This window comes from Excalfactoria chinensis, chromosome 4, assembly GCF_039878825.1.
Source record: "Excalfactoria chinensis isolate bCotChi1 chromosome 4, bCotChi1.hap2, whole genome shotgun sequence".
Classification (NCBI taxonomy): Eukaryota; Metazoa; Chordata; class Aves; order Galliformes; family Phasianidae; genus Excalfactoria; species Excalfactoria chinensis.
Genome location: NC_092828.1, coordinates 21,962,939 through 21,990,675, shown reverse-complemented (window position 1 = coordinate 21,990,675; position 27,737 = coordinate 21,962,939). Strand labels below are relative to the sequence as shown.

The 27,737-nt window shown below is 37.8% G+C and overlaps 1 protein-coding gene across 1 annotated transcript; it reads right to left on the bottom strand.

Moving 5' to 3' along the window:
- Positions 1–53: 53 nt before the first annotated feature.
- Positions 54–27,712, bottom strand: SLC30A9 (solute carrier family 30 member 9). Its single transcript, XM_072335254.1, is given in 19 exon segments — positions 54–5,179; positions 6,520–6,633; positions 8,798–8,927; positions 10,754–10,919; positions 12,211–12,318; positions 12,772–12,843; positions 13,271–13,310; positions 13,744–13,879; positions 14,950–15,005; positions 16,783–16,885; positions 17,759–17,826; positions 18,840–18,898; positions 20,488–20,570; positions 20,958–21,050; positions 21,753–21,852; positions 23,143–23,205; positions 25,562–25,738; positions 27,347–27,544; positions 27,547–27,712. Coding segments are annotated over 19 exon segments (1,959 nt in total). The 5' UTR covers positions 27,695–27,712; the 3' UTR covers positions 54–5,134.
- Between the last annotated feature and the right edge of the window lie 25 nt (positions 27,713–27,737).

Sequence of the window (27,737 nt, the reverse complement as noted above, 5' to 3'; positions counted from 1 at the left end):
GAGTGCATGCTCATAGCATTGAAAGAGCAGTTTGAATAACCAGTAGAGATAGATGGATAGAACTTTACTTTTGCATCCGTAACTGAACTTTTAATTCAGAAATATGGCAAATCACCATCAACCGCCTAAAGCCAGTGTTAATGACCACCTTCAAAGCAATACATGAAATTGCTTCAATTAACGGAACACAACCTTTACCAGCTATGGAACATTTTACTGAATAATTACAGCTTCCAGACATTTTACAAGGTGTACCAAATTCAGTCATAATAACATGAGAAAACATACGCAGATAAATACTTAAATATCTACACCTCACAAATCAAACTGACTTCTCCCTGCTAATACAAAGTAACCAAGAGAGAATGGAATAGCCAGCACACCAGCAGGCATCAGAAGGGCGCAGAAGGGGGATAGAGAACAGGCTGCATGGAAAAACATCTTTCAATTTTGAGGCTGCCCATAGAAAGTTCTACCACCAGTGAATATCCTCACTGTTGGCTTCCCCACTTTCTGGCAGTTCTGTCAATAACCAACGCGCCTCCCAAACGCTACAGATGTTTTTCAGACGCTTCATCTTGCGTCCTTTTTCAGTGTCTTTACTTGGAAGAGAAACTTACAAAAAGTTTTGTATTTGCATCATTTACACAGCATTGCATCATTTTGTTCTTCTGCCTTCAGATTTGAAGCAGCAGATCTCAACCTCAAATGCTTTAAATACAATCTAAGGTTAAGTTGCAAAAGAAAAATCAAGCTTAGCTTACATTAGAGTGGAGTTATATTACACTGCTTCAGCAGACACCTTGTCCCCATAACAGCGCTATGAACACTGATAATGCTGAAGTATGACCAGTCTTACCCTTTGTGTGACACTTCTGAGAAGTAACCAAAACTTTCTATTTTAATAAGTGTTTAGACAAAGAAAAAGGAAACTGTCCTTGAGAACACCGATTTGCCCCAGATCTACTGTATCTTTAATTCAGTGGTATTTTATAAAGCATACATCCTCTTTGTACTACTGCTTGGAAGTGCTCTTTAGCTCCGTTGCATGATTTATCCAGAAATCTTGCTTAACCACAGACACAACCTGATAACACAGACTAATATATCCAACAATGGTTGCAGGCCACTGCAACAGTCCTGCAGTCCTTCCAACACTGCACTTCTTCTACATTTCAGCACGGCGTCTCAGTCGTTTTCTCTTCACTCCCACTCCAGCTCCCACTTCCACAATTAAAAGTACTTCACCTCCCCTCACCTGGTGCACACTTCCTCAACGAAGCTTCCAGCTGAGATTATACCATCTCCCGAGCATCAAGTTTTCTCTGACTGTATGAGTTTTCACTACTGGTGGGCAGGTGAGGAGGGACGGGACTGAAATCAGCCACCTCTCTTCACATTGCTCGTTAACTGAGAATTTAATTGTGGGATTAAAACTCTTTGCAGGTAGCCCATATCTCACTGCGGTACTGCCACGTTTGCTTCTTTTTCTAAGGAAAAGGAGGTTAAAATGATAACAAATGAGGAGAACACAGAATTGCAGTGAGTGCATTGCCTACGCAAAACAAATCTAAAGCTCTTCCCTGTACTCTCTTCCTTGTCAGTCTGTGGGTAAAACTGAAAAAGCTTCACTTACCAGAATCACAGAGTGCCAGCGGCACACTGAACCAAATGCTTTAGAAAAGGGAGGCTGTGGGCCACACAAAGAACTGAATTCCACAACGTATAAACAAGTCAGGCTTTAAGTTGATTCATGGGAGCAAAGATAATCACTTCAGAATTTTACCCTTATCTAACTGAAAACCAAATTCTCAAGGCAAACATGTATCAGCATCCAGCCAACTTTGACTTAAAATACATTACGATCACTCGGTATACTGGAATACTAAGACAGTCCTCCTCAAATAGCACAGATTTCACAGTCATGAGACACACCACAACAAATGAGCGAACTCCAAAGCAGAGGGCAGCGGTGCTTTGAACTCAGCTTGAAAAACTAAAACCTGTAAAGCCTGCCAACAAAAATAAATCACTTAGAAGACTAAACATTTATTGAACACAATCCTGCAATATAACTTCGTTGTTAGCTAAATCCCCGCTCTTTAAATACTGCTTAAAAGCCATCCAAAAGAGTCACCATGGAGTTGTATTTCTGACGAGGAGAAAAGTCTGCTCCTCTACACTTGACAAGTTTTCTTCAGTTCCATCACATAAATGGATTAATGAACATTTCCTAGCAGAACACTAAGCCAAAAGGAAATGAAGCACTGGACCCACATCCCTCAAACTCTCTTCTTTCTTCAAGTAGTAAAAACAGCAAAACTTTTAAAAACAGACTGCAAATCATTATTCTAAATACACGTGAATATAACAACCTGCAATTATCTTACCTTTCCCACCTGACAAGCCCAATCAATCCATGTTTTCACCCAACGACAAGATACATAAGCTTATAAGGAACTGCCAAAACTTCTCTGCTTTTTTATGGTACATCACCATCCAGATCCGTTTTAGATAATGGAAATAGATGCTCAATCTATGCAACTATGATCTATCCAAACCATTCAAGCACTACGTTCTTAAATTTAACATACCGTACTCATATATTCAATAATACAACTGGGAGACAAAGACCTGTAGATTCTTCTTGCGATGCAAACAAAAGATGTGGACGTGGGCATATTTCTGACTCAGATAAAGAAATCCAGTTTAAAGAATCATATGAATTACACTCTGATGAATAAGAAAACGTTTTTACAAGCTGTTGGAGCAGATGTACCATAAGAATATAAGCTCACGCGTGCTCTTTAAAAAGACACTGGAATACTTCAGTATCTAGGAAATGTTTACTAACTCAGGGAAATTTCTCTAACAAAGTGGCAGACTATAACATCTTTATTCTGCTGGCATCGGCGATGGCAGCACAGAGATCATTTACATCACATTGACTGCCTCCTATAACCTCTCCACAGAAAGAAGATTTCCCCAGTTTTAGTCCTCTTCAGGATTTTAACATTTCTGGAATAACAATTTAAGTGTTTATTCAAATTCAAAATCCACAGAGAGATTCTAGTAAGTAGGAAAGAGGTGATGCATTTATCTGATTCCAGTGCTCTTCATGAATAAGACTAACATCAGCAGAGTGCATAATGAGTTGAGATGAAGTTCACGCCACAGAGTGAGGAGAAAGGTAAATGATTTATAATGTGCTAAAGTAAGTGGTATTTACTTGATATGGTACATCTGCAAAATTACCTTTAAAATCTTTCACTAAACACGTTTCAAATCATCAGGCTTCTATATACTAACAGGTGCTACAATGGGAGCAAACAGGTAAATGGTGCCTTTCAGATTAGCCATAAGAAGCTAACGAAGATGCCATTGAGGAAGAGGAATTATGGGACAGGGATACCTTCACCCATAGCTACTGTATGTGAAGCCTCATCTTCAAATAAGCTCTGGAATGTTCTCCTGCATAAAATGACCAGCAAGCAAAGTGTTTCTCAGTGGCAAAAAGGTATGCCAGTATAACTTCTTCTAATTCACTGCTAAATGGTATTTAATATGAAAAAAAAAAATAATAATAATAATAATAAAAGCTTTTAGGCAAATCTGGACTTACTGGCTTCCATGATTATTCTTTACTGCAATGCTTGTAGCTTAATATTAATAAATAGATTTTTGAGGACCTGTTTCCTATCAGCATCTCTCCTGTCAGGCAATCCATCGTTGCTCAGGAACAGAATCAGCAGGAAGCTTTTAATACCACCTCTCACCCATGAAGAATTCTTGTTTTGCTGAAATATTTTAAAGTGCATCAAGGATTTTCCTCAGCTATTTATACGTAGTCATTTCACTTACATTTCAATCTGCATGATCGCTGCCTCTATTAAACAGCTGCTTCTTGAAGAACCTGGTATGACTCAGGGGCCCGCTGCAGAAAACCTTTAGGCTGATTTTGTATAGTGCTAGAATCGCGGAATTCAAAGTGATAAAGACTAGGCACTTATCTCATTGTCACACTATCTCATGATTGTTGAGGACCACTGAAACAATTCTTCCCCTTTCTCAGACAAACATGGGCTTAAAAAAACAAACAAACCACAAAGTAAGTAGTTTAGAATTCAGAAAATGGAAAATACCTACAAGTAAATAAATAAAAAATACAATCTCTTCAAGTGTTTAATTATAAATACTTCTGATACATTTTTCGACTATTATTACTGCCAAGTACATTTCTTACATCTTCTAAGCAATGACCACTTATGGCAGTACTGCTTATTAAAAGTATAAAAAGCCAAAAATGCCAGGTAACTTTCATTGAACACTACTGTGTCTCCCAGATTACATCTGAAGATATTTACAAAACAATAATAATAATAACTGAAGAAGGTGGGGGGAAAAGAAAAGAATGGAATTTAAACAGAGGAAATTCACTGAAACCTCTCCATTTTTTTCTTCACGGTAACCCAGCATCCTCAGGTTGATCACATACAGCAGAATCCAACAAGGAGAAAAACCCGATTTCTTTTATCCCTGAAGTGCTGTTGGTAATCGAAACGGTGGCAAAAAGGTTTCCAGGTCACGGTAATTGAGAGAAGGTCAGCGCCCGTTTGAAGGAATTTATCTCATAGGAAAGAAAAACTGTGGAAGAATCACACAGCTGAAAAATAACTATTAGTTTAAGGTTGGCAGGTTCCACTGGAACAAACTCATCATAGCTAATCTTAATATCTCCCAAGAACCTTTAATGATATCTTGAAAGAAACTAAAGAAGTGCAAACTGACTGCAAAGGGACATGAATGGAAAAAACTAAGTGTGCTACGTGTTTTCAGGCAGTTACGTTTGCCCATCTAAACTTCAAGTCTGAAGTTCCGAATTGCAGTAAACAGACAGATTCTCCAGCAGAATTTAAGTCAAGTAGCTTTTCAAGTGGATTTGTCATGGAAGTTTTTGACTGCGAGTCTAAAGCTCTTCCAGAAAAAGAAGCAGTCTAAGAAGCTAACAGTCTGGGAAGCTTGCAAGCTAAAGCGAGGTACGCTGCTGAGGTCACTGTCATTTCAGAAGCTTTTCAGCCATTTATATGGCTTCTTTCCCAAATTGCTATCAACTTAAAGGTTTCTTCCGCTATGTCTATAATATCTCCAAATCCACATGACGAACATCAGGATTGCGTTGCTGAAATTAAAAAGAAGAATTAAGAAAAATTACTTTTTTGTTGAAAATATTCAACACTTTCGCATCTATATAGAAATAATTGATTTCTAGTACGATTCTGGCAGCTGGATAACAAATTCCTTTTTCTGGTAACATCAATGATTTTAAAGCAAGGAGTAGGTTCAACCAATAGAGCCGTTACCTTGAGCTGTTCTGAAGACGAATCCTCTTTTTATTAGACAAATACTTTTTAACTTCACAGCTGAATTAGCTCATGCTTTATAACATATGAAAGAGCTATTGCAATTTTAAAAAGGCAATTAGTTTTTATATTAAAAACTGCCCAAATAAAACATACTTGAAGTGATGTACTTGCATGTAACAAGTAATTTCCAGAACAATGGATAATTGCTGAAATAATTTCTCATGTGTCATCAAAGCTATTTATGAAGACTCAAAACACTGTTTCTATTAAGACATATGCACTTTCCAGTATTGTATTTTTCATTACATGGATTGTATAATCCACAATAGATATACTGAAAATCACCAGCTTCAAAGCCACGTGAATCTGAAATCCCCAACTATACCAAATCCCAGTATTCACGTTAATAAAATAATTAGTCATGAGCCTGCAGCTTAAGCACCATGAAGAACTGGATCTGCTGATGCAATTACATCCCCAAAATATTTTGATTTTTAAACAGCACCACTCTAAGGGTATAGACTAAAAGTAGAATACTAATCAAAAATGGTAGGCAAGGATAGACGTGCTCTTGAGAAGAACCTCCAGATCAAAGGAAAAGATGGTCATAACACTACTGAATATGTCTGGCAATCAGTATACATACAGCTCTACATTTGTGTCAGAAAAGGTAAAATTAACAACCACAAAATAAGTAGGAACTTAAAAATGGCAATGATTCTTTGTTGCATTAACCCAAATGCATTTAAATCTTAGATGACGAGAAGTTAAGACAGGCCTATGAAAGCAGTGAATACTGTTCAGTTTCAACATGAGCAGAATAAGTTGAGTGATTTGAGCTCTCACCACACAGTGATATCAGCTTCAACAGAACGCTAAGCACCAGATTAAAAATAATGTGAAATTTCCTGCTTCACAGCCAAAACAAAATTCACTGCCTGTAAATAACCTGACATTACGAGAATACTCTAGCATTTACAGGGGCACTGGCCTTATTTTATTGAAAGCTGTGTTCTATAAATAAAACTGACCCAAATGCAAAACAAAACAAGGTTTTGCTGCTGTTCAGAATTCAGTGAAACTACAGCAAGTAGTTTCTCCTCTTCTCCTCTCTTGTATCAGAATATACATTCCGTATTAAACAGCTAAATTTTACCTTTAGGTCCTTCTCAAGTCTGTCTACTTCAGCTCCCAGCGTGTCGATGATGTTCTCTCCATGCTTAAGCATGAACGCTTCTAATTCTTCTAAGGTCTTCACTTGCTGAATTTCCTTACAAGAAATCAGATTTAAGAGGTTAAGTAAAGGGTTGGGGGGTGGTGACAGCGTTAGAAATAACCCGGCAGAGGGTTCTGACATGCTTAATAGGAATGGAAATGCAAAAAAGAAACAGAAAAAACCTATCTGCCTTTACCATTTCCTTTCAAAACATCTCCTACTGACATATCAAAGGCACAAAAGTATATCCATTTGATGCAAATAGCTGGCTCATCATTACACCTCCATTTGACATATAGTTTTCATTTCCTCCTTTATTTGCAAACTAAGCCTAGGGAATTTCATTCATTTTCTAGAAGCTTCTAGGGTATCACTTGCTGGGTAAGCAGGATGCTGTATTTTTTCATCATTTTCACGCATTCCTGCTTATCCATATACTGCTTAGCCTGAGAATCACATTACCAACTCATCTTATATCCCACAACAATTACTGTGAAAGCTGCTACTCGATAATATGAAAAACACTCAAAGACAGCTGATAAGAACTAAGACCAAGAGATTAAATGCATAACAAACTGAAACAATAAGGTTAAGGAAGACAGGATGTTACTCTCCTTGATTTCCTCAGAGCTCTTATACCCAAGAACCAAGCTGACCAGAAGGCATTTGTCCTCAGTATCTCAGCCACAGAGTAGATAATACAGGTACAGTATAGGACAGATAGGTGATTGGTAAGAGCCAGTAAAATAGTCAATTCATCACGTATATACAATGACAAAACAACAGCTTTGTTTTCAGTTGCAGAGTAATGGGACAGAAGAGCCTAATAATGTACTGGAATAGGCTTAAAAAATATCCCCCAGTCCCACTGATGTTGGGCTATGACAAGGGCAAGTCTAACAAGCAAAAGAAGTGAGATTAATCTGAACGACAGCACTTCAACTGATAAATTTTACCACTTCAGAATGAGCAGTGTTGATAGCATTACAGGATAAGCTAGTAACTCAAAGAAACACGGACAAAAAGGCAAGGATTATGTCTGCCCTTGACTATGGACGACCGCGTCCTGCTGGAAGTGGCTATCCTTTAAAGATGTTTTCATAGCTGGGACAAGGGTACTACTGAACAGCTGCAAGAGCAAAACAAACTAACTTAGACTTGGCAATATAAAAATCAAGCAAACCTGTGTTCCCTGTCGCACAAATCTGATAGCACTCTTCCTTCCAAAAAACATATTAAACTGAAATCCAATACATGAACGCATTACCTATTGCTTTTTCTTTATATGTACACACACATACATATATACTTCTACTGTTATTAAAGGGTGGTATGTTTTAAAAATTGAAACATGGACTTACGGCTTAAAGAATTGCAGTAATTACATGTAAATTCAGACAACTGCAAAGTCATCTTTAATGGACACACATAAAACTCAGACATCAAATTTTCATTTTGAAAAGACAGAAGAGACCAATCTGATAGCTACACAAGCAAATGCATATAATAAGTAGTTACTTGTGAAGATAGATGTGTAAGCAAAAGATTTGGCCTACTTAAAATTCCCCCTGTAGTTTAGATAGATTATTCTTTACTTCAGACTTCATAGCTTTACCATATAAAATTCAACTCAGAGGGGTTTTTCAGTACTGGAGGGAGGGATGTAAAAAAAGCTTCTGTAACTACACTAGAATCAGAGACATTGAGGATGGTTAATTGATGAATGCGAATGCTGTCAAAATGTTGAATCACACCATGCAAATAATCCATATTCAAGTCTAGCCTGAAAGGCAAGATACGTGAACTGCCACTGCATCTTTAGCACCCAAGGCAAATACCCAGGCCAACAAACATGCTTATTCTTAGGTGACAGGCTTCTAGCTTTGTCTGAAGTTGTTGTAATTTAAAAAACATTTATCTGATGCACTGTATTCTCACCAGAATGATTTTAGACAGACCTTCATTTTTCTAAGTTGACTTAAAAATCTGCCCTCCTTCTTACTCAAGTCCCGCTAAGCCCAGAAATGGGTCTATTTCAGCAGCACATAATTACAGTTCTGCATACAGATACATTAACACAAAGTAAAGACATTTGCAAACCTCCAAAACAAAGAAGTCATTTTAACGTCTCATCTACTTGAAAAACTGTTAAGTATACTTGAAGCTGCAAAGCAAAATCAAAAGCTAGAAGTAACTAAATCACTTTGTTTAAACGTACTTGTAGCAGCTGTTCAATGTCTTGTTTTTCCAGGTAAGAACGTGTAACAACCCGTCCATCGAAGTCTACTTCTGCCTTGAATCTCACTTTGCTCATTCCCATGTCTGTGGCTTTAACATCGTGAATTGCTCTGAAACAGTCATTTTTGAATTTGAAATTATTAAAATCATTTTGTCATCACACATTTCCGTTAAATACTGATTTATATTTAACACTCCCACAGGTACATGCTACGCCAACGCAAGTATCCCCATCTATTTAAGGGATGGCTACAATGAAAGGCAGACTACAAGAAGCATGGTAGATTTAGAACTGGATGCGTAGTATTGAAAAAGAATTTAAAGATAAGCTTTTAGCTTTTAAGTTCAACTTATCTGATACTACGCAGAAGGTTTTGTTCTTTCCTCCACTCTAAAACATAATGTATTCCGGAACTAAAAACACATACATGCATCTATTTAAAAATCTTTCAGTACCCTCAATTCTGAGGTAAGGAACAAGCTGATTTGTGGCAGTTACTGGAAGGACTCATTGCAATTACAGAAATGTCCTTTCCAACCTAAATGCACAATTTGTAAGGGTGTGGTTGAGAGTATTTTCTATTCCAAGCTACATTTAACACATGAAAAAGTTCTGGATGTTGTGTTTGGAACTCATTTTTGATCATACTGAATAATTGATCGTGACTAATCACAGTACAGCTGTTTGTAACTGGTGACAACACTTATTTACTCAAAGGTCCATAACAGATGATTGTTGCAATATTTTGGACAACTGAATCCTTCTGTTTTTTTATTGTACATCTTCACTCACGTTTGTTACTTAAGTTCCATGATGCACAAATAGAGGTAATAAAAAAAAAGCCCTATATTTTTCAGGGGCAGGATACAAATAAAGTTTAGATCTAGACATGCTGTGGTTCATTTCAACAGCACAATGCTTTAAAACAACAACAATGAAACTCTTCTACCTTTACTTCCCTAGTTAGACTAACAAAAACTTACTTTATCCTTAACACAGATAGAACTTAGAATTGTCAGTGCATGTTAAGTTTCCACACTTTTCCATCCAGGCCAGAAAAAAGCAGAGTCTAAAATACGGGATGTGAATTGCAGAACAGTTGAACTTTTCGAATTTGTTCAGACATTTCTGAAGCATTCCTGACGATGCAGGGCTTTAACACAGGAATAGTTGAAAAGGTCTTTGTTTGTTTTCCTTCAGACCTCGGCACTGACTACAGATAAACAAACAAATACCCTAAAATATTGTAGCTGATTTACTCAGAAATATACTCATAACTAAAGATCAATATGAAAACCAGAAGTGTTTTGCTTCTAAATTAAGTCTAATAGGGTTGAAGTAATCCAAAACAGCTCTTTAAAAAGCATTTATGCAAGATTTTGGAATTACAGTGAGCTGTAAGTTTGTTATTTCCAATTGCAAATCTCCAAAGAAAGAGACATTAGCATTGTGTTCATTCTGTAAGCATCTAACGTGCAGAATCTATTACACCATAACATTACTGCAGCGCTTCAATGGCAGCTGCTACTGAACTCCAGACACCGAATATTAACAGTAACACAGAATTAAAACATTTAAGTCTTATAAGCTACAAAAGCACCATTACAGCATCATTTCTGTGCTAGTATTTCATGTACTTGAAGATACTTCTACATTTTTCACGGCCTTCTCAATTAAGTCATGTGACAGTTCTGGGAATTAATTGTTACACACACGCAGTTTCCTTTCAGCTGTAGAGCGTCTGAGAGGTAGGAGCATTCACTTATTAAAATCTTTAGCACAGAACTTAGTAACAATTAATATTCTAAAATCTCAATACGGAAGATTCCACCTTATAACAAGAAGACTTCTCTTAAGTGCTCCAATGATTTTTCCCCAATGTTGTTTTCCTGCTATTGTTATTTAGTAGAATTTCTGAGTTGCAAAGATTCTCACCTTACTACAGGATCGCTTTCCAGTAACTCAGTAAGTCTCTGCAGTTGTTCTGGTTGAATAGATCGTCCCAGCAGGGCTTCAGTGTTAGTGTAGATTAGAAATGCTGACACAGTTCCTAGCAAAGTTCCAACACCAAGAGACCCCACACTGTCATAGTATGGATTTCCTAAATGAGACATCTCAAATTAGCTTACAGTGCATTTCTAAAACGTATCGGGTAATTCAGATTTCCCACTGAAAGGAGTACACAGTTTGTTCAGGTGTGGTTTTCTGTTTTATTCTGGGCATTAGCAATTCTTTACTACCAATCAACAAGAGGAAGTTAGAAGAAAAAAGTCATCATAAAATAAAGCCTCAAGTCCCTCCTCCCTCTCAGACAGAAAATATCATATATTCCTTTCTACTGCAACACAGATAAATGAGTACGCAGTTCAGTTACTCGGGTTTCTGGGTGCAGATTCAAGTTTATGCATTTAAACATAGGTAATAGCCCAACCAAACGTCTTTGCTCTTTTATTAGTGAAGCAGCATTGTTTTAAGTTAATTTATACCTATCATTTTGATGGAAAACAAAACAGATGTCCTACATGATTTTTCCTATCAACTCAAAGACCTTAAAATATTAACCATTTCTGGAACACAGTATTTATATAACGGACATTAAACATGTATTCAAATTGGTAGAAACAATATTGTGGTTGAACTTTACATAGGAAACTAAAGCTGGAATTAAAAAAAAAAAGACTTCTCCATTAAAAAATTAGACTTGCAGCTCAATCATTAAAAGCCAGAAACACAAAACTGCTGTACATTTTTGTAAACAATTATTTTAAAAAGTCAAAACCTTTAACAGGGGCAAATAAGTAACATTCCCTCAATCCATTTTAACTGTGCAAAGGCAGATTTTGAACCAGCTGCTACACAGATGATGCATGATTTGGGTTTGCCACATTGCTCGAGAACGCTTATTAAAATCAAAATATAATACTAACACCATTACATATCAAAAGGAAGGAAAGAACTGCTTCCTTAAATACCCCCCAACATGCACATGCAGCTGAATACCACTGATTACGGAAGCTCTAATTACGTAGAATATGCAATTTAAATATGTGACTATAAGAAGTGTATTTTTAAAATATCTTAGCTTGCCCACAAAAACAGCTCAAAAGAAAGTTAGGTCCATTTGTGGACAAGTACTTTTGTAAGCCTAATCCCTTTAATAACAAACATAAGGAAAAACAGACCATTTTTTATTTTTTTTTTAAATACTTTTAACTCAAATTACTGGAAACCAGATCAGAGAACAGTATAAACCTCTGAAAACCCACATAAGTTCAGGCATCAGAGCAGAGCTATATTTAAGTCAATCAACACCAGCCAAATACTCTGCGTTTCATATAATTAACAGGAAGAAATTCATACTCGGCTTGCCTCAATTTGAGGCAGAATTTTACCTGTTAAAGAAGTCAGACCCATACAGGTAGCAGCTACAGCCACACTCAGAACTGCAGCAGCATCTTCCAGCAACACTACATTGGTACTCGGATCACGACTCTGCACGACTGCATACACAAAAAAAATCAGGAATTGGAAATCTTGGTCTTACTACATTCTGCATAGTACTCTATGAATGATATTAACACTATCAAATTAGACAAAAAGATTCCATAACTATATAGTTGTAAACTGTGGATTCCATATGCTTTCACAAAGCATTCAAGAATAAAGAGAACAAACCCAGTGTATATCATGGAAGCATTTGAAAAGTGTAAAGCAGCATTTATTTTAAAAATGCAAGTAATTCAGTAAGAGTAATTAAGTACTGCTACTTAAATCAACAGGTTATCATCTAATTTGTAAGATGCCTTTCTTTCTAGAATAGAAAACAAACCAATAAAGCAAGGGCAAATTGGAAGTGAAGGGACAAAAATATTTCTATATGTAACTATGCAAATGCAAGCAAATAGATTCTGTTTTAAATAATCACATTATCTTACTGCTCTAAGGACACCTACCATATTGATAAAATGACAGACCCTTGGCTCGAGCACTCCGGCGGATTTCATTGATAGCAACAAGAAGGGTAGCTGAAACAAGACCAAAGTAGCTGCTGAAAAAAGGTAGAGGTGAAAAGTGTTCATTTTGAAAAGGAGGGGGACTTTTCTTTGTATCATCACAACAGATCATCAAGAAAGCTCTGATTATTTAACGATTCTTTGACACAGCAGGAAGCATCCTTTTCTACACACCCCTCCCCAAACAAATCATCAGTTAATCTATGTGGACAGTTAAATACCTAAAACACATTCTACTTATGCTTTTCAAATGCTTTGCTTACAAATAGGTAAGTGTCATGGTTTTGTGTTTTCCAATTATTCTGTTTAGCACAACTGTCACCAAAAGAGTTCAAAACTTTACTGCTGTGTAAGTAAGGCCTGTGTATAGGCAAATACTCACAGCACAGTCTCAGATATTAAGAATATTTCAGTAGAAATATTGCTTGGAGCTACATACCTCCTTCAGATACCAATGACCCTGCCAAAATGCAGTATGCCTGTATGGGGTGGGGTGGGGATGGAAAAAGAAGTCTCAGTTATTGTCATATTAACCTCTTCACCACAGACTACCCTAATGCTGCATTCCAGAATGACATTAGACACCCTGCCACGTAGTTGTTCATAAACAGAAAAACAAAAGTGATCGTGCAACCAACAATACTTGAAATATGCAATATATTGTAAAATAGAAAAGGATCTTGGGAGGCAAGAAGGGCAGAGGCAGGGTTTAAAGAATAGCTGTTCTTCTGTAACATCTGCTATGGTTTAACAAGAGTTTTTTCCCCTCAAAACATGGTCGTTAATGATGGTTTTAGTTAACTGTGCTGGGATTCAAAATGACTCCAGAAGTGAATGTCAGAGGGTACCACTACTTTCTATTGAGTCAGTAGTACCATGTACAGATATAATAACAAAACAAGATTAGCTTACCCAGAGAAGTGATTCTATAGGATGAGGGTGGATTAAACCCATGATCCCATGATACCAAGAAAGTCCTGCGCCCATCATAAAAATGCCCACCCCACTAATCAGGGAGGCAATATAGCGCATGTTTGTGAAACCATACCTAGAGATAAAGAAAGAAAGTGACTTAGGAAAATAAGTTCCCACATCTCTGCAAACATGTCTACAAGCTTTCTCCATGACCACTCAAAAAACGTTATCAAGTATGTAATAAGACATCAAGCATATATATTTGCCTAACTCCTATTTAAACAAACTACACTGGCTTTACTGTCCCTTAGATAAAGACTGAAGGGGTGTGGGCTTTTTTGTAACTACCGTTAAAAAAAAATCATGTCACTTTTACATGATATTGAAATGCAACTTCTAAACAAAAACTCTCACCGTATAGGCAGCTGGTCTACACATTTTTAATGCTAATGAAAAGGGAAGAAGAAAATCTGACAACTTCATTTCAGCTAACTGCAAACCTTTAATGCTTGCAGTCTTTATGAGCAGAGGGAAGAGGTAAAGCAATATCAAAGTGTACCTTCGTTCCTGTTCTGATATTAACTGCTACTAGAACAGTACATCTCTCGGAGACATTCAAACAGTAGTATGTAATACCAACACGGAAGAATCATGGAGATGGTAGCTTCTAATGCTCACAGAGCTGTAAGAACTATCACTAAAACTTGTTACTTAGCTAAGAGTAAACAGTAGTTTGAGTCTAACACCTCTTCTTGCAGCACATGTAGTATGCTTGAAAAAAACAACAACAAAAAAAACCCCTCTGTTGGGGCTTAGGGTGTTTTTTGTTGTTGTTTGTATTTTAAATGTTAATAGTCATGTGAGTAATATATAAAAACGACATAAATCTAACCACTGGAAGAGGCAGATGAGCGCAGAATAGCTTAAAAGGAATAAAGCCAATTAAAACAGTGCATATCAAAACACATAACACAACAAAAAGCATTAAATATAACACATATCAAGCCATTGAAGCTAGAACTCCTGCAGTTTGGCAGAAATCCATTTGCTTTTCTTCCCCCCCCCCCCCCCCCCCATGTTAAAAATAACAAGCATTCCAGAAATGATATAAAAATGGCACATAGAACAAGAATAAGAACTGCACAAAGCTGATCTTACTCCTACATATGATTACTGAAACCATTATTTACTCCAAAAGCTTACGGATGACTGGGGTCAGGCGTCCTTGCAGACTGACTGATGCCCAAAGCTAGCAATGCCTATTTAGGATAAAATACAAGCAAATATTAATTGAAAAAAATATTAGTAATATTCTGTTTCATCTGAACTTGAAAGAGAAATAAAAGCAAATGCAATGAGCTGATTTGCATACATGCTTTTATTCTTCATGTTTTATTGGAGCTGGAGCATAACCCTCCATAACTGTTAACCAAATGTCATCCTTTTCCTCCCCACAAAACAATTGTTAATTATAACTGTAAGAGATTTTAGAGTTGCAACCTGAAGTGAACAACACATGTAATCACAAGTGTTCTCACTCTCCTTCAGTGTGAAAAAACACATTTTTTCAGGAAACAAAACCACATTAAATAGATCCCTATTGAAGAGGGATTGTACAGAAGCTATGGCAACAGAATATAATTTTAAAGCAATAATTTCATAATTCTCAGCATTCTTTTTACAAGCAATGACTAAGCAAATTTTATCATTCTATTGCCATATTTGACAAGAGAAGTTTTTCGACTTAACATTCAGATAAAACAATAAAGATGTATACTTTGTGCATCAGCTTTGTTTCAAGTCTCACCGACAATGCATGGACTAGATGAATACAGTTCTAATTATTACAACTCCTCCTTCAACTTACTTCTAAAATAAACTTTAAGAATTTACATTCTGACTTGTCTTATTCTTACATTAAGAGAAATTAAAATTTAATTGCTGAAGGTATGAGGACAAGCACATAATAACACTAAGATGACCAGTATATCATTCTTGTCCAGGACAGGCAGGGATCGAGGCAGAGAGGGATGATCACATCAACTAAAATTCAGGTATTTGGTTCCAATTCTGCTTCCAGAAGGTAGGACTGGTTACATTATGCATATGTGTGGTGACAAACAAGATGAGGAATAAGTCCCAGGACAATCTGTGACTAATATTTTAACCTGTATAAACTTTATCAGTGTACTTTCATCCTGTTACTTGAAGGGAAAGTAAGTTGCAGTTGAAGTAGGAATGATGAATTATACGGAAAAAGTAACAGCTTAGAAGGCTGAAAGTAATCATGGGAGAGGTAAAATAATTCTTCCCGTAGTATATATACATTATCTCAGAATAAACACTAGCCCAAATATTGAAATGGGTTTTTGTTTATAATCAGAGAAAAATCTTTCTAGAATCTGCAAATAAGGCCTCTAGATTAGGTCAATTACTATTGGTTTATAAACTCTCTGCCAAATTACAGATGTTACTTAAAGAATAAAAGCGCAGCCTGCAGCAATCACTATATTTTACAAGTGAACGTGCCATAGAGTAGCAACAACTCTGCACTCAGATTGCAGAACAGCAGGACGAGCCCCTTGTTTAGCAATGTTTCTGAAGTAACGTGCACTTCTGACAAAATATGCCTTCATCAGCCTACAATCTGAAAAGAACTATACACAATAATGTTATGTTTTATGTGATACTCCCCCTTGCCTCCAGAAAACTAAAAATGCACTTATTTATTCCTCATATGCAGTGAAGAGTACGTCTTGCTCCTCTTGCACACCCTGGGCAGGCTTCGTAATCAGAATGATTTAAACCTAAAAATATTACTTATTAATTGAGAAGAACACAAAAAGACGCTCTCTCAGATGTAACTGTTCAATTAAATAAAAACTAAGGAGACTTTAAATGGCCATTAGATTAAATACTAACTAGTACATTGAATTGCTGCTTTCCAGGATAATAAAAATACTCTGAAGTATTTACTTCTATTCTTGAAAAAAAATAATTACAAGTGCTAACTGAGGCAGCATAAAAAAAACTCACCTGGTTGCACGTGTCTGCTAAAGAATGTATAGCTTCTGAAAACATACTTGCAGAACCCGTGTAAACCCAAGCAAGCAGCTTAAAGAAAAAATTCAACCCATTTCTGAAAACAAAGAGAAGAAATAAGCTAAAAAACATCTGAATATTTGATCTTTAATGTTTTCAGCATAACTAGAAGCAGTGTACAATCATGCATTCCCGCTTGCTAGAGGAACAAGCAGTAACGACAGAGGTAAGTTTTCCATCAAGTGAAATTTGTGTTTTTTCCCCTAGGCAACAAGCATGTTGTTTCAAAAGAAAACTAGAATAGCTAAAAAAGTACTTTTCCTTAAGTTTCTGTTTTGCTCATTTTGTATTAATGTCTTAGTAAAGAAATATTTCATTTTAAATATATATTTTACAAATGCACAGGTCTTATGAGAAATAAGCAGCAGCCATCATTAAGACATACTTAGGAAAACTTCACTTATTTTCATGAATGATGCCAGATACTCTCTATGTTCATTTCTTTTAAAACAGGATCATTAGTTTCATCTTCTTCCACTCAAACTTGTAATACACAGTACTGAACAACAGCAGAAACAGAAAATGGCATCATTTGCTGCTGTCATATGAAAGACTGTTTAAAACATATTGATTAAAAGCTTCCTTTCACAAGGGAGCAAGAGTGGACAACTTCAAACATCTGCCTCTGCATGTCCTTCATAATGTTGGTTTTAGCACTAATAAATCACTTCATCATCTCCAAAAAAATATGTTCTTCTCTGATCAGAGAGATACTTTCATCTCCACATATTGGCGAATGTATTTACTGAGTATCTTTCCCAGCAACAAGAAATAAACACATCTATTAACTCCAGTTACAGAGACACAAGTATCTTCATCTTCAGTACACAGAATGTTCCCCTTTCCAGGATAATAAAAAACAATATTTTTCATCTTTGCACAACCAAAACTTTTCCCTTTTCAAACTTACATGCAAATAGCTACCATTACCACCTTCCCTGGTCCCTTGAAAAACATAGCTGCTGCACTGGAGCGTGGCTGTAAAAATAAGTGAATATTAAAACAAGTTACTAAAACAAAGTAGACGAACTTTGAAGATCTCCTAAAGTATCTACTGAACAAATTACTCAATAACATCTTTGTACTGAAAAAGTGAAGCTGCATTCCTTGAAGACTATTAATTTAATTCCGAGTGTTCACTGAACTGCAGTGAGGTCGTACACATTACTACAAATGAAGGGCTATAAAAAAGATAAACAGCCAACAGAGCCTCCAGCCTCCACCAGGGGCCACTGCAACCATAACAGCAGGAGCCAGCTGTTCAGCAGGAAAATGAAGAAATCAGTCTACCATGATGGAGCACCTGAATCTAGGGAATACATCCACCTAAGCAAAGAGGAAAGACCAAGAGTAATGCAGGGCACATAGCTAAGAACTGGTGTTTTTTTTCCTTAAGAAACCCACTCCACTTTCTTAAATTAACAGCGTATACAAGTTTATAGACTGAAGGTCAGGCACAACCAACTCACAGCCCACTTTTTAACACTACGTGCATTTGTGAACCATTATTGTCAAGGACGGTCATATTTCAGCTAAAATCTCTGATGAACACCCTGAGAACTCACTAAGGATTGTAATCACTTCCATCGCAGAAGGCTTCAGTGTCACAAAACCAGAGTCAAATATCCCACTAGTTTTATCTTTCTGTTGCTCTCTGCTTTTTAAGTTTCAAGAAAAATACGCAAAAAGTAAGTTTTATTACTTATATACATTAACCATAGTACGTTTTATATGAGGCCCAAGACGCTCGTGTTTGCTCAATGAGGCTCAGGCAAGTCAAAAGGTTGGATACCCAATCATTTAAGTAGAATCCAAACAAAGACACAACTTTGTTACCAAGAAGGCAACTGACAAAGAAAAGAAAAACTTACACGTACTGTTCTGATAGTTATGTTTATGAAACTGTTTCACAACCTTTTTTTCCTTTAAAAACTGTCGTATCATCTCATGATATTCTTCTAGTTAAAAACATTAAAACAGCACTTACTTACCTTAGTATTTCCAAAGAACTCTCTGTATTCCTTCAATAGCCTTTGGTTTCTAAATAAATCTGCAGCAAAAAAACGTTACCATGAATACTTTGTAGATACAAGTAGTTCTGGGAATTTAAGGTTTTGTCACTTTGTTCCCCCCCCCCCCCTCCATACAGCAGCTGAGTTTGAGTAAAAGCTAGATAGTCTTATCCAATTAAAATCTCCTAAAGGGACTTTTGTTTGTAAAAAACTCCCACCCAATATTGTTAATATTGGAAGTCAGAAATAAATACTATACACTTACACAAAATGCCCAATAAAATCTGCTATGATCCCATACATTGCCACCATTTCGAGCAACAAAGGATCACATACAAAGAGAAAATTGCAAAATACAGTTTTTGCTTTCCTTCACCTTTATGTAAAACAAAAACAAACAAACAAACAAAAAAAAACCTCCAAAACAAACAAAAAAATGACCCCCAACTCTGTATAGCTGAATCCAGGGCTTCTACACTCCCTGTCCCAATCCTTTGTGCCACAAAAGGGGAGAAGAGAGGACGTTTCACTGCGTGACTCAACAACTGTATTTTTTCCACTCATTGATGCTGTTTGTTAATTTCAAAGTAAACAACTGCATATTCCGGTGGCAAAATTGTTTCAACAGTATGTTTATTTTTTAAAAGCCTCTAATGTTTTCAGACATCTCTAATTTTAAAGTGTATGCCTGGAGTATTACCTCTCATGAGATTTTAACTGAATTTTAACAAATCCATTACAAGCTATACTGATTTAACTGTAGCTGCAATTGATAATACGAGGATTACAACAATAATTTTAAGCAAAAAGATGTTTTTAGTATGTTTTTACCCCTTCTAGAGCAGAAGGGCACTGAACTCATTTCAGAATCACAGAATTGTAGGGGTTGGAAGGGACCTCTAGAGATCATCGAGTCCAACCCCCCTGCCAAAGCAGGCTCCCTACACCACGTCGCACAGGTAGGTGTCCAGGCGGGTCTTGAATATCTCCAGAGAAGGAGACTGACTCCACCACCTCCCTGGGCAGCCTGTTCCAGTGCTCCGTCACCCTCACTGTAAAGAAGTTCTTGCGCACATTCATGCGGAACTTCCTATGCTGAAGTTTCAGCCCATTTCCCCTAGTGCTGTCCCCACGCACTACTGAAAAGAGACCAGCCTCGCCACTATGGCTCCCACACCTCAGGTATTTATAAACCTGGATCAAGTCCCCTCTAAGCCTTCTTTTCTCAAGGCTAAACAGACCCAGAAGAAAAACAAGTGGCTAAAAATACAATATAAAAATTTAGATAAGTTTTACATCTTTGGAATACTCTCAGTAAGAAAAATCCCAAACCTTTTTTATCATCCAGAAATGAAAAGTACCCCCTAGAAACAAAGTATGACAACAGATTTCAACTCAATATATGTTCTTGGTATATGACATGATTAATAAACGATGAGATAGTATCAGAATATTACCACATAGATGGTAATGAGTTGCACTAACAATATGCTATAAAATCTAATTCAATAATTGGTAAGTCCAATTTTGTACATTCTCAACAAAATAACAAATACGTTCACAATCTAGTGGATTTCCAATCATACTTTGTTGTTTACTTGAATTGATTTGAAAACTCCATACTTACTTTCTCTGTACTTGATCTCCGCCTCTTTGCGTCGTTTTCTCTCTCTAGCAAGAGCCTCTGGACTACCCCAAACTTCAAGAGACCTGTGCAGAGTAGAAGTAGCTTAACAACAGTTCTATCGGTGCAATGAAACAGCAGACCTGTAACTGCTTTTTAGTTTAACTATGTTACAAATGACTTTCCTAAAAACAGAATACCACATCATTCCTCCTGACAAGAATCCCTGTGTTACTTTGCAGAGCAAAACATTGGGAGAGAAGCAGGGGTGAAGTGTTTCACCACTGAACACATGAAACACAGCCTCCATGAACTCGATTACAGTTACACAAATTAAGAAATAAAATGTATTCAATCAGAAAATGAAAAACATTGTCGCCCTTTCACACTGTAAACTTTACTTTTAAAAGCTCTCCCTCTCACAGAAGCCATTTTAAATGAGCCAAACATTTCCTTTACAAAAATTCTCTTACTTTGCCTCTACATCCGATCTCAGGTACACTGTGAAAGTCTCAGTGTCATCATGGGGGCTTCGTCGTTTAATTTTCCGCAGTTGATCCAAATCACTAAGGAAAGTGGACAAGCAGTTTAGCAAAGGTTGTATTATTCTAATCCTAAATTTTAATCTGAGTTTGTTTTCCCACAGTCAGAAGTCCAGACTGTGTACTCACACTATGAAAGTACTATACATCGAAGACAAAGCAATAAAACATTTCCAGTGAATGATCTGCATGTAACTGATTGTATACAAGTGCTGTATAAGAGGGTTCACAGCTTAGTCACCACCATTTATAAATATTACGCTGAAAAAAGAATGGTATTTTGTAGCTAAGAATTTCCTCTATCAAATATTGTTATTCTGTTCTTTATATCTCTTGTAGTTTCCTTGGAAATGAATAGGAGGCATTACTTTTGGAGTTAGGTCGCATTGAAGTGGATTATATTTCACTTCAAATTACAGACCTCACATAACATGAAGTGTTCAGCAATTAGCTGCTCTACAGGTGGACACTCCTCAACCAAGATTATGATCATATAAATACAGGTAAATTAATTTAAGAAGCCACTGCAGAGACATGCAAACTAAGTTCAGATTCTGAATGCACTGCAACACTAAGTAAACAAGAGCTAACTTTAGCCACTTAGCACTATATACACTGCAGAAGTGCTCAGAAAAAGTTGCTGGGCTGAATCACTCTAGAATAATCCATTATTACTTTTGATGCAAATGTTTTCACTATTTAAATTTCAACCTGAACCCATCATACCTGGATTTGAGACAAAACTCATTAATTGCTCTGACTCCAGTAATGAAGTTGTTCTTCGTGTATTTTGGTCCATACTCTCTTTTTTTGAGGACAGCTTTCACTTAAAAACAGAAGGAGAGAAGACTGAAGCAGAAATTGCAAAGTGCAATTCAATTTGATATCAAATTGTGATACCTCTAAGTGGAGATCCAAGAAATACTGCTTGTGAGCAAGGCATAAAATGTGTAAGAAAAGACAGAAACATTCACACTTGTGGAAACAAATAGCAGTAGGATCATTCCATCTCCAAAAACATTACATGGGTAGTTCAATGATCTCAAACATCCTACACAATTAACTCTCACTGTCAGCTACGTATCCAACAAGTTCAATGTCAGAAATGCTGTCTGGCCGCTAATACAGCATTCAAGTATGGCAGTTCGGAAAGCTTTGTTCTGACAAATGAGATGGCAGCAAAGAACTCTGTTTCTCTTTTTTCCCCAACACCAAATCCTGTAGGTAAGATTTGTTACCTTTGCAGACTGCACGGGACCTCACCTTGCTACTGAGGAGCCCTGTGATCTGATGAGTTTGGGTTTTTCTTAAAGAACGTGAGAAAGTCAGGAAAGAACGTAGATAATTTACTGTGTTCTCAGTCAGCTTCTCTGCAAAGATCCTTATTTAAAGGAGTTTAAAGTGAAATTTCTGTTTTGATCAAGTTCTTTCCCAAGAGTTTATAGCATAACTTCACAACAACATAATAAAAACTTAAAATACAGATAGAGCGAAATCAAGCATGACAAACTAAAATGATAAAAGATATGCCTTTATTTTATCCAGTTATGTTTTTAAACAACGTAAAGACAAAAGAGTATTTATTACAAGCACAAATAGGAACACTACGGCACTCAGATTAGGCAGTTCATGTGGTCAAAATATATTTAGAAACCACACTGATTAGATTAACTCAGCAATAAGAAGGAATGGAGGAAGATTTAGAATAAGGACTTGGGGAAGATCAAGTATTTCAAATACTCAGCTTAGCTGCACTATATCTGAAATGATGAATGGACAGGCCTTAAAAGATACAGGGAGGACAGACTGTCATAACAGGTGAGAAAGCAAGTTAATTTTCTTCCTTGACATATGCATTAGCTTGAAAGAAGTAACTGAAAAAAGGTAAAGTTTATGGACAAGAGAATAATTATAAGTAATACTCTTATACTCTACTTTTTCAGGAGCCATATTGATCGACAATTGGGTAGCAAACAAATCTGATACACGAGTATTTTTAAAATGTTATTCACACAACTTTTTAGGCAACTGAAGAGAAGCCAGCTACTCTACACACTTCTTTTTTTGACCACTAGTTGACAGCAGTAAAGTTACAATACATGTAGCATTTCATTACCTTTCACTTGGATAGGCTCTTTAAGGAAAGTTTGCTTTTGATCTGCATTGCCAGTATCTCGTCCTGTAAAAGAAAAATATAGCTCACTGCAAATGTAGAAACACCCAGGGTCATTTTTGTTTTGTATAATAGTTTGATCAGTGTAAGATTATAGCTTAATATTGCCTTCTCTTATGATAATTCATAAAAAATCCTGGACTTTCAACATTTAGAAGTCTCAAAACATGAAGCATGAATAGTAGAACATTCCATAAAACAGAAGTAATTTAACATAGTACTGATCAGTGAACTCTTGAAAAAGATCACAAACATGTAACATATAGCAGAATACATCCAGATTTTTTATAAATATTTTAACATTGTACACACAGTTTAAGGCAATTTAAATGAAAAAACTTTAGACTAGTAAACACAACTTCTGTACTGCATTGTCTTTCTCCTCACTACAAGAAAGACATCGAAGTCCTGGAACGTGTCCAGAGAAGGGCAATGAAACTGGTGAGGGGTCTGGAGCACAAGTCTTATGAGGAACGGCTGAGGGAGCTGGAATTGATTAGCCCGGAGAAGAGAAGGCTCAAGGGAGACCTCACTGCACTCTACCCACATCAGTTACCCTCTCACACTTCACAGCCTTGGCCTAGAGACTGGAAAAAACATCATAGTACATCAAGTAAGAAAAAATATACATCAAATACTTCAATTCACTATGACTGTTTCGCAGGCAAACAGACCTTGATGATGATGATGAATACATTCTCTTTTTTTTCTTTTTTTTTTAATATATCCCATTAACAGAAAAAGCGTTCCCCAACTTTACTGATTAAGAAATTGAGGTCGATGAATAGTTCATTATTTGGCAAACTTTTGAGTTACTAGAAAATTATGTCAACCATTACATACAGTACACAATCTTTGGAGAACTGTATCAAAAAATATTGCTATTTTTAAAACAAACAGCGGTAACATAACCATAATGCAGAATGAAGCTCCATCCACTAAGCCCCAGAAAACATTCCCTATTTGAAATGTGAAAGTAACAATATGCATTCCAAAGCGAACTTCAAAACGAAACACGCGCACATAACATCCGTATGGGTCGGTTTCATGTGCACTCACCCTGAGCAACACCCTGAGCAACAGGTGAGTCTTACAGTGACCATATGGCAAAGCTACCCTCAAGGCTCAGTGGGATTTAAGGCTGTACTACCACCAAGGGCAATGTCTCCTCCAGATCATGCCGAGACAGTGCGCAGGATCAGCTCACTGATCTACCTGAACCCCCACAGAAGAAGAGAGCAACTAATTGTACACAAAACAAGCCTGAACATCATTAATGTCAGCACAGTCAGGGAGGGACTGGACACTCCTTTGGACAACAGGCACCAATTACATAAGTTTACAGCAACCACAAAAGCAATAGTGCTGGACTAAATTCCACATGTCCAACCTCCAAGAACACCAGTAGCTGCATATTGAGAACCCAGAAGACACCAACAACTACCACTGACTCTACAACATTTTGCTGTATTTGAGCAGATATTTTTGCAAGATTTTCATCCTTTAGCAACCATCTTCAGATCAAGATTTTCCACGAAGCATAAGTGGGAGCAGTATTATCTTGTTCTAAAATTTGATTACAAACTTTGGAAACAATACCTAATTGTTACACTTAGAGAAACATCTGAGATCTAATTCTGTAGTTCCAAGCATTAGAAAAGTAATACTCTTAGCAGACTATGCTTACTAGCTTTTCAAGACCACTGCAAAGCCTCAGGAATTTACAAGTTACTAAAATAAGAACTAATACCTGCTAATATTACATATATGATGCTATGACAGAGAAAGCACAAGACACTGCTGAATTTCCCAAGTACCTAACTAGCACAAGACTGAAAAGTAAGCAGAGCCAAGGTCTGTCTGTTACATCAAATGTTCAATGTGAACACTACAGGTGTGACAACTGCAAGACCAGAGAACTCTAACATATGAAACAGCTCAGCCTTCTTTCACCAATCACCTATGCCCTGATCAGGAGAAGTCCCAGTGTACAGTATTTACACTCATCCAGTCTTCATTACTAGACCATTTCACACAGCAAGCCTGCAACAGCACAGAAAAAATTCAAACAAGCAAAGTGGCCAAAGAAAATTCATGTATTCTATTTGTTACCCAATCCCTGCTGATATCCACATGTTAATTTTGATTACTCTTAAACATAAATCATTTAAATATTGCAAGGATAAAGGAGTAAATTTCAGCATTCCTTACCATGTACATATTTGAAACTTATAGATGCCCAGAAGAAACAAATACTAGAATTCTACATTTCTAGTACTGCAGTGGAATAAAAGTATCAGCTGCTACACACACTTTTTCTTTCCCATTTACATAAATGTTTTTTACTTCAGCCCAGTGGTACCTGTTCCAACTTTGCGAGCAGCCTCTTCAGGGGTAGATGCATTTTTATCTTCTGATCCGAGATCTTTCTTCTGACCATTGGAGGTATAAACTCTCACTTGACTCATCAGCTGCACAGGCGGACGATTGCATGGCAAAACACAAAACAGGCTCCCACTTTTCATTGAAGCTTGCCATCCTGACAGAGGGAGGACAAAATGATGTTTCAGACAACAGTTTTTAAAAGAAGACTGTCCAAAAATACCAACATATGTTATGGAAAATTAACTTCAAAGTACTGATTGGTGCTGATTTTACCAACGCTTAAGATCCATAACACAGAAGAACAACACAATTTCCTCCCTCCTCTGCAAACACCCCTTTTACATTCCAGTCAAATGGTTGTTTGTTTTTCCCTATACTCTGGCAAGTACCTCTAGATGAAGTTAGGACAGAGATACTAAGTTATTAGATAAGACTGGCTTATTGATACATTAACTCCTGGTTCCAGTCACACTGCTTCAAAGTCTTAACAAACAAATGAACAAACCCATAGCACTACAAAACTATTAGCCAGTGCTGTCACTTCATTTCACTGTGTACCCGCTCTGTACAAACTGTATGTTACCAATTAACAAAATGTGTTACAAAGCTCAACTGAAGAGCAAGGAGCTAACAAATTTAGCCATAAAAGTGCATTATGTTTTATAAAAAGCCTTAGAGAAGAAAAATCTTCAGTTCTATAGTATTTACAACAGACAAATTACAATGCAAACATGTAAAAAAGACAAGTAGGAAGCCACACTGGTGGGCAGCCTTTAGGCCGCCTGCATTAGCAACCGATCGGCTGAGGCAGCAGAGAGGGCACAGGGCTCCTCCAGCCTGGTGTGCACTGGGCACAACAGTTCCCTTGGAAAAAATGCATTAAAGGAATAAATAATTTCACAGGATGAAAATACTCAAGCAGCGCTGGTAAATCAGGTCATGCAAAGTATGGCTAATCACGCATGAATAATTCACCTTGCAATACAATGACTGTTACCTAGAACTGTGCGTTCTGTAAGAGCACCAACAACTTCACTCTTACTGTTACCCTTCACAGCACACACACCACGTGTGAGTGTCACTGACTTGAACCTTACAGAGAAAAACAGCAAAGTCATCAAATAAGCTCTCATTCTCTGTTTAGTGTTGCAAGTGTACAAAAGCCCAGGAAACAAAACTCGGTGACCTCAGTGATTAAGGCTTTTAGAAGACTGCAGTGAATACGTGACATGACACAGGCAGTGCTGCTCCCTACGCTCCAGTGAGTGCTTGGAAACCGGCTGGTACGTTTAGATGATAGTCTTCTTTACTTTATGCCTTAAAGGTTCACTAACAGCCGCTACCGAAGAAGGCCTGTGTCGCAATTCAGCCCTAAGTAACAGTATGAAAGCTGGTAAGAATTTTAACCATGCAGAACCTGCAACCCAAAGGGAAGGCCTGGCCTTGCTTTACAGACTTGTATCGCCTTGTTAGAACGCACTTTATAGAATGACGGTAAACGAACCACGCACCATGTTTTTGCGGGGAAGGCTGCAGGTGGCAGCGCCGGAGGCCGACGCAGCGCTGGGAGAAGCACACGACGCTCGTCACATTACGACCCGACTAACACAGCAGCCACCCCAGGAACGCTGTCCTTTCAAGCACTCGGGGCCGGCCGCAGCCCCAGCTGCCTCAGCGGCACCTGACCTCGCTCTTTCTCGACCCCCAGCCCCACGCGGGGTGACGCCGCGCTCCCAGCCGCTCGGGGAGGCCGAGCACTCACCGTGGCAGGCGCGGCGCAGCGGGGCCGCCTGGCACCGCACGTACAGCCGGTACAGGCTGCGGCAGCCCCGCCGCGGGACGGACAGGGCCGGCATCATGGCAGCGACCTCGGACGGAGCGCGGCCGCTCCCCGCCGCACGCCAGCGGCCGCCGAACGGGCGGCGATGCGCATCGGAAAAGCCCGGCCCGGCGGCGCGGCCCCCCCCCGGACCGCGGGCGGCTGCCGGCGGTGGGCGGCGCCGCGACACCCGGATGTGCGCCGAACTCGGGAAGCGCCGGGCGGCAGCCGCTGACTCACGGGCCGCTCCCTCCCCACCGCCGCGCATGCGCCGTGCGCGGGTGAGGGCATTCGTTGCTCGCCGCTCGTACCACAGTCATCCGCTGATCCGCAG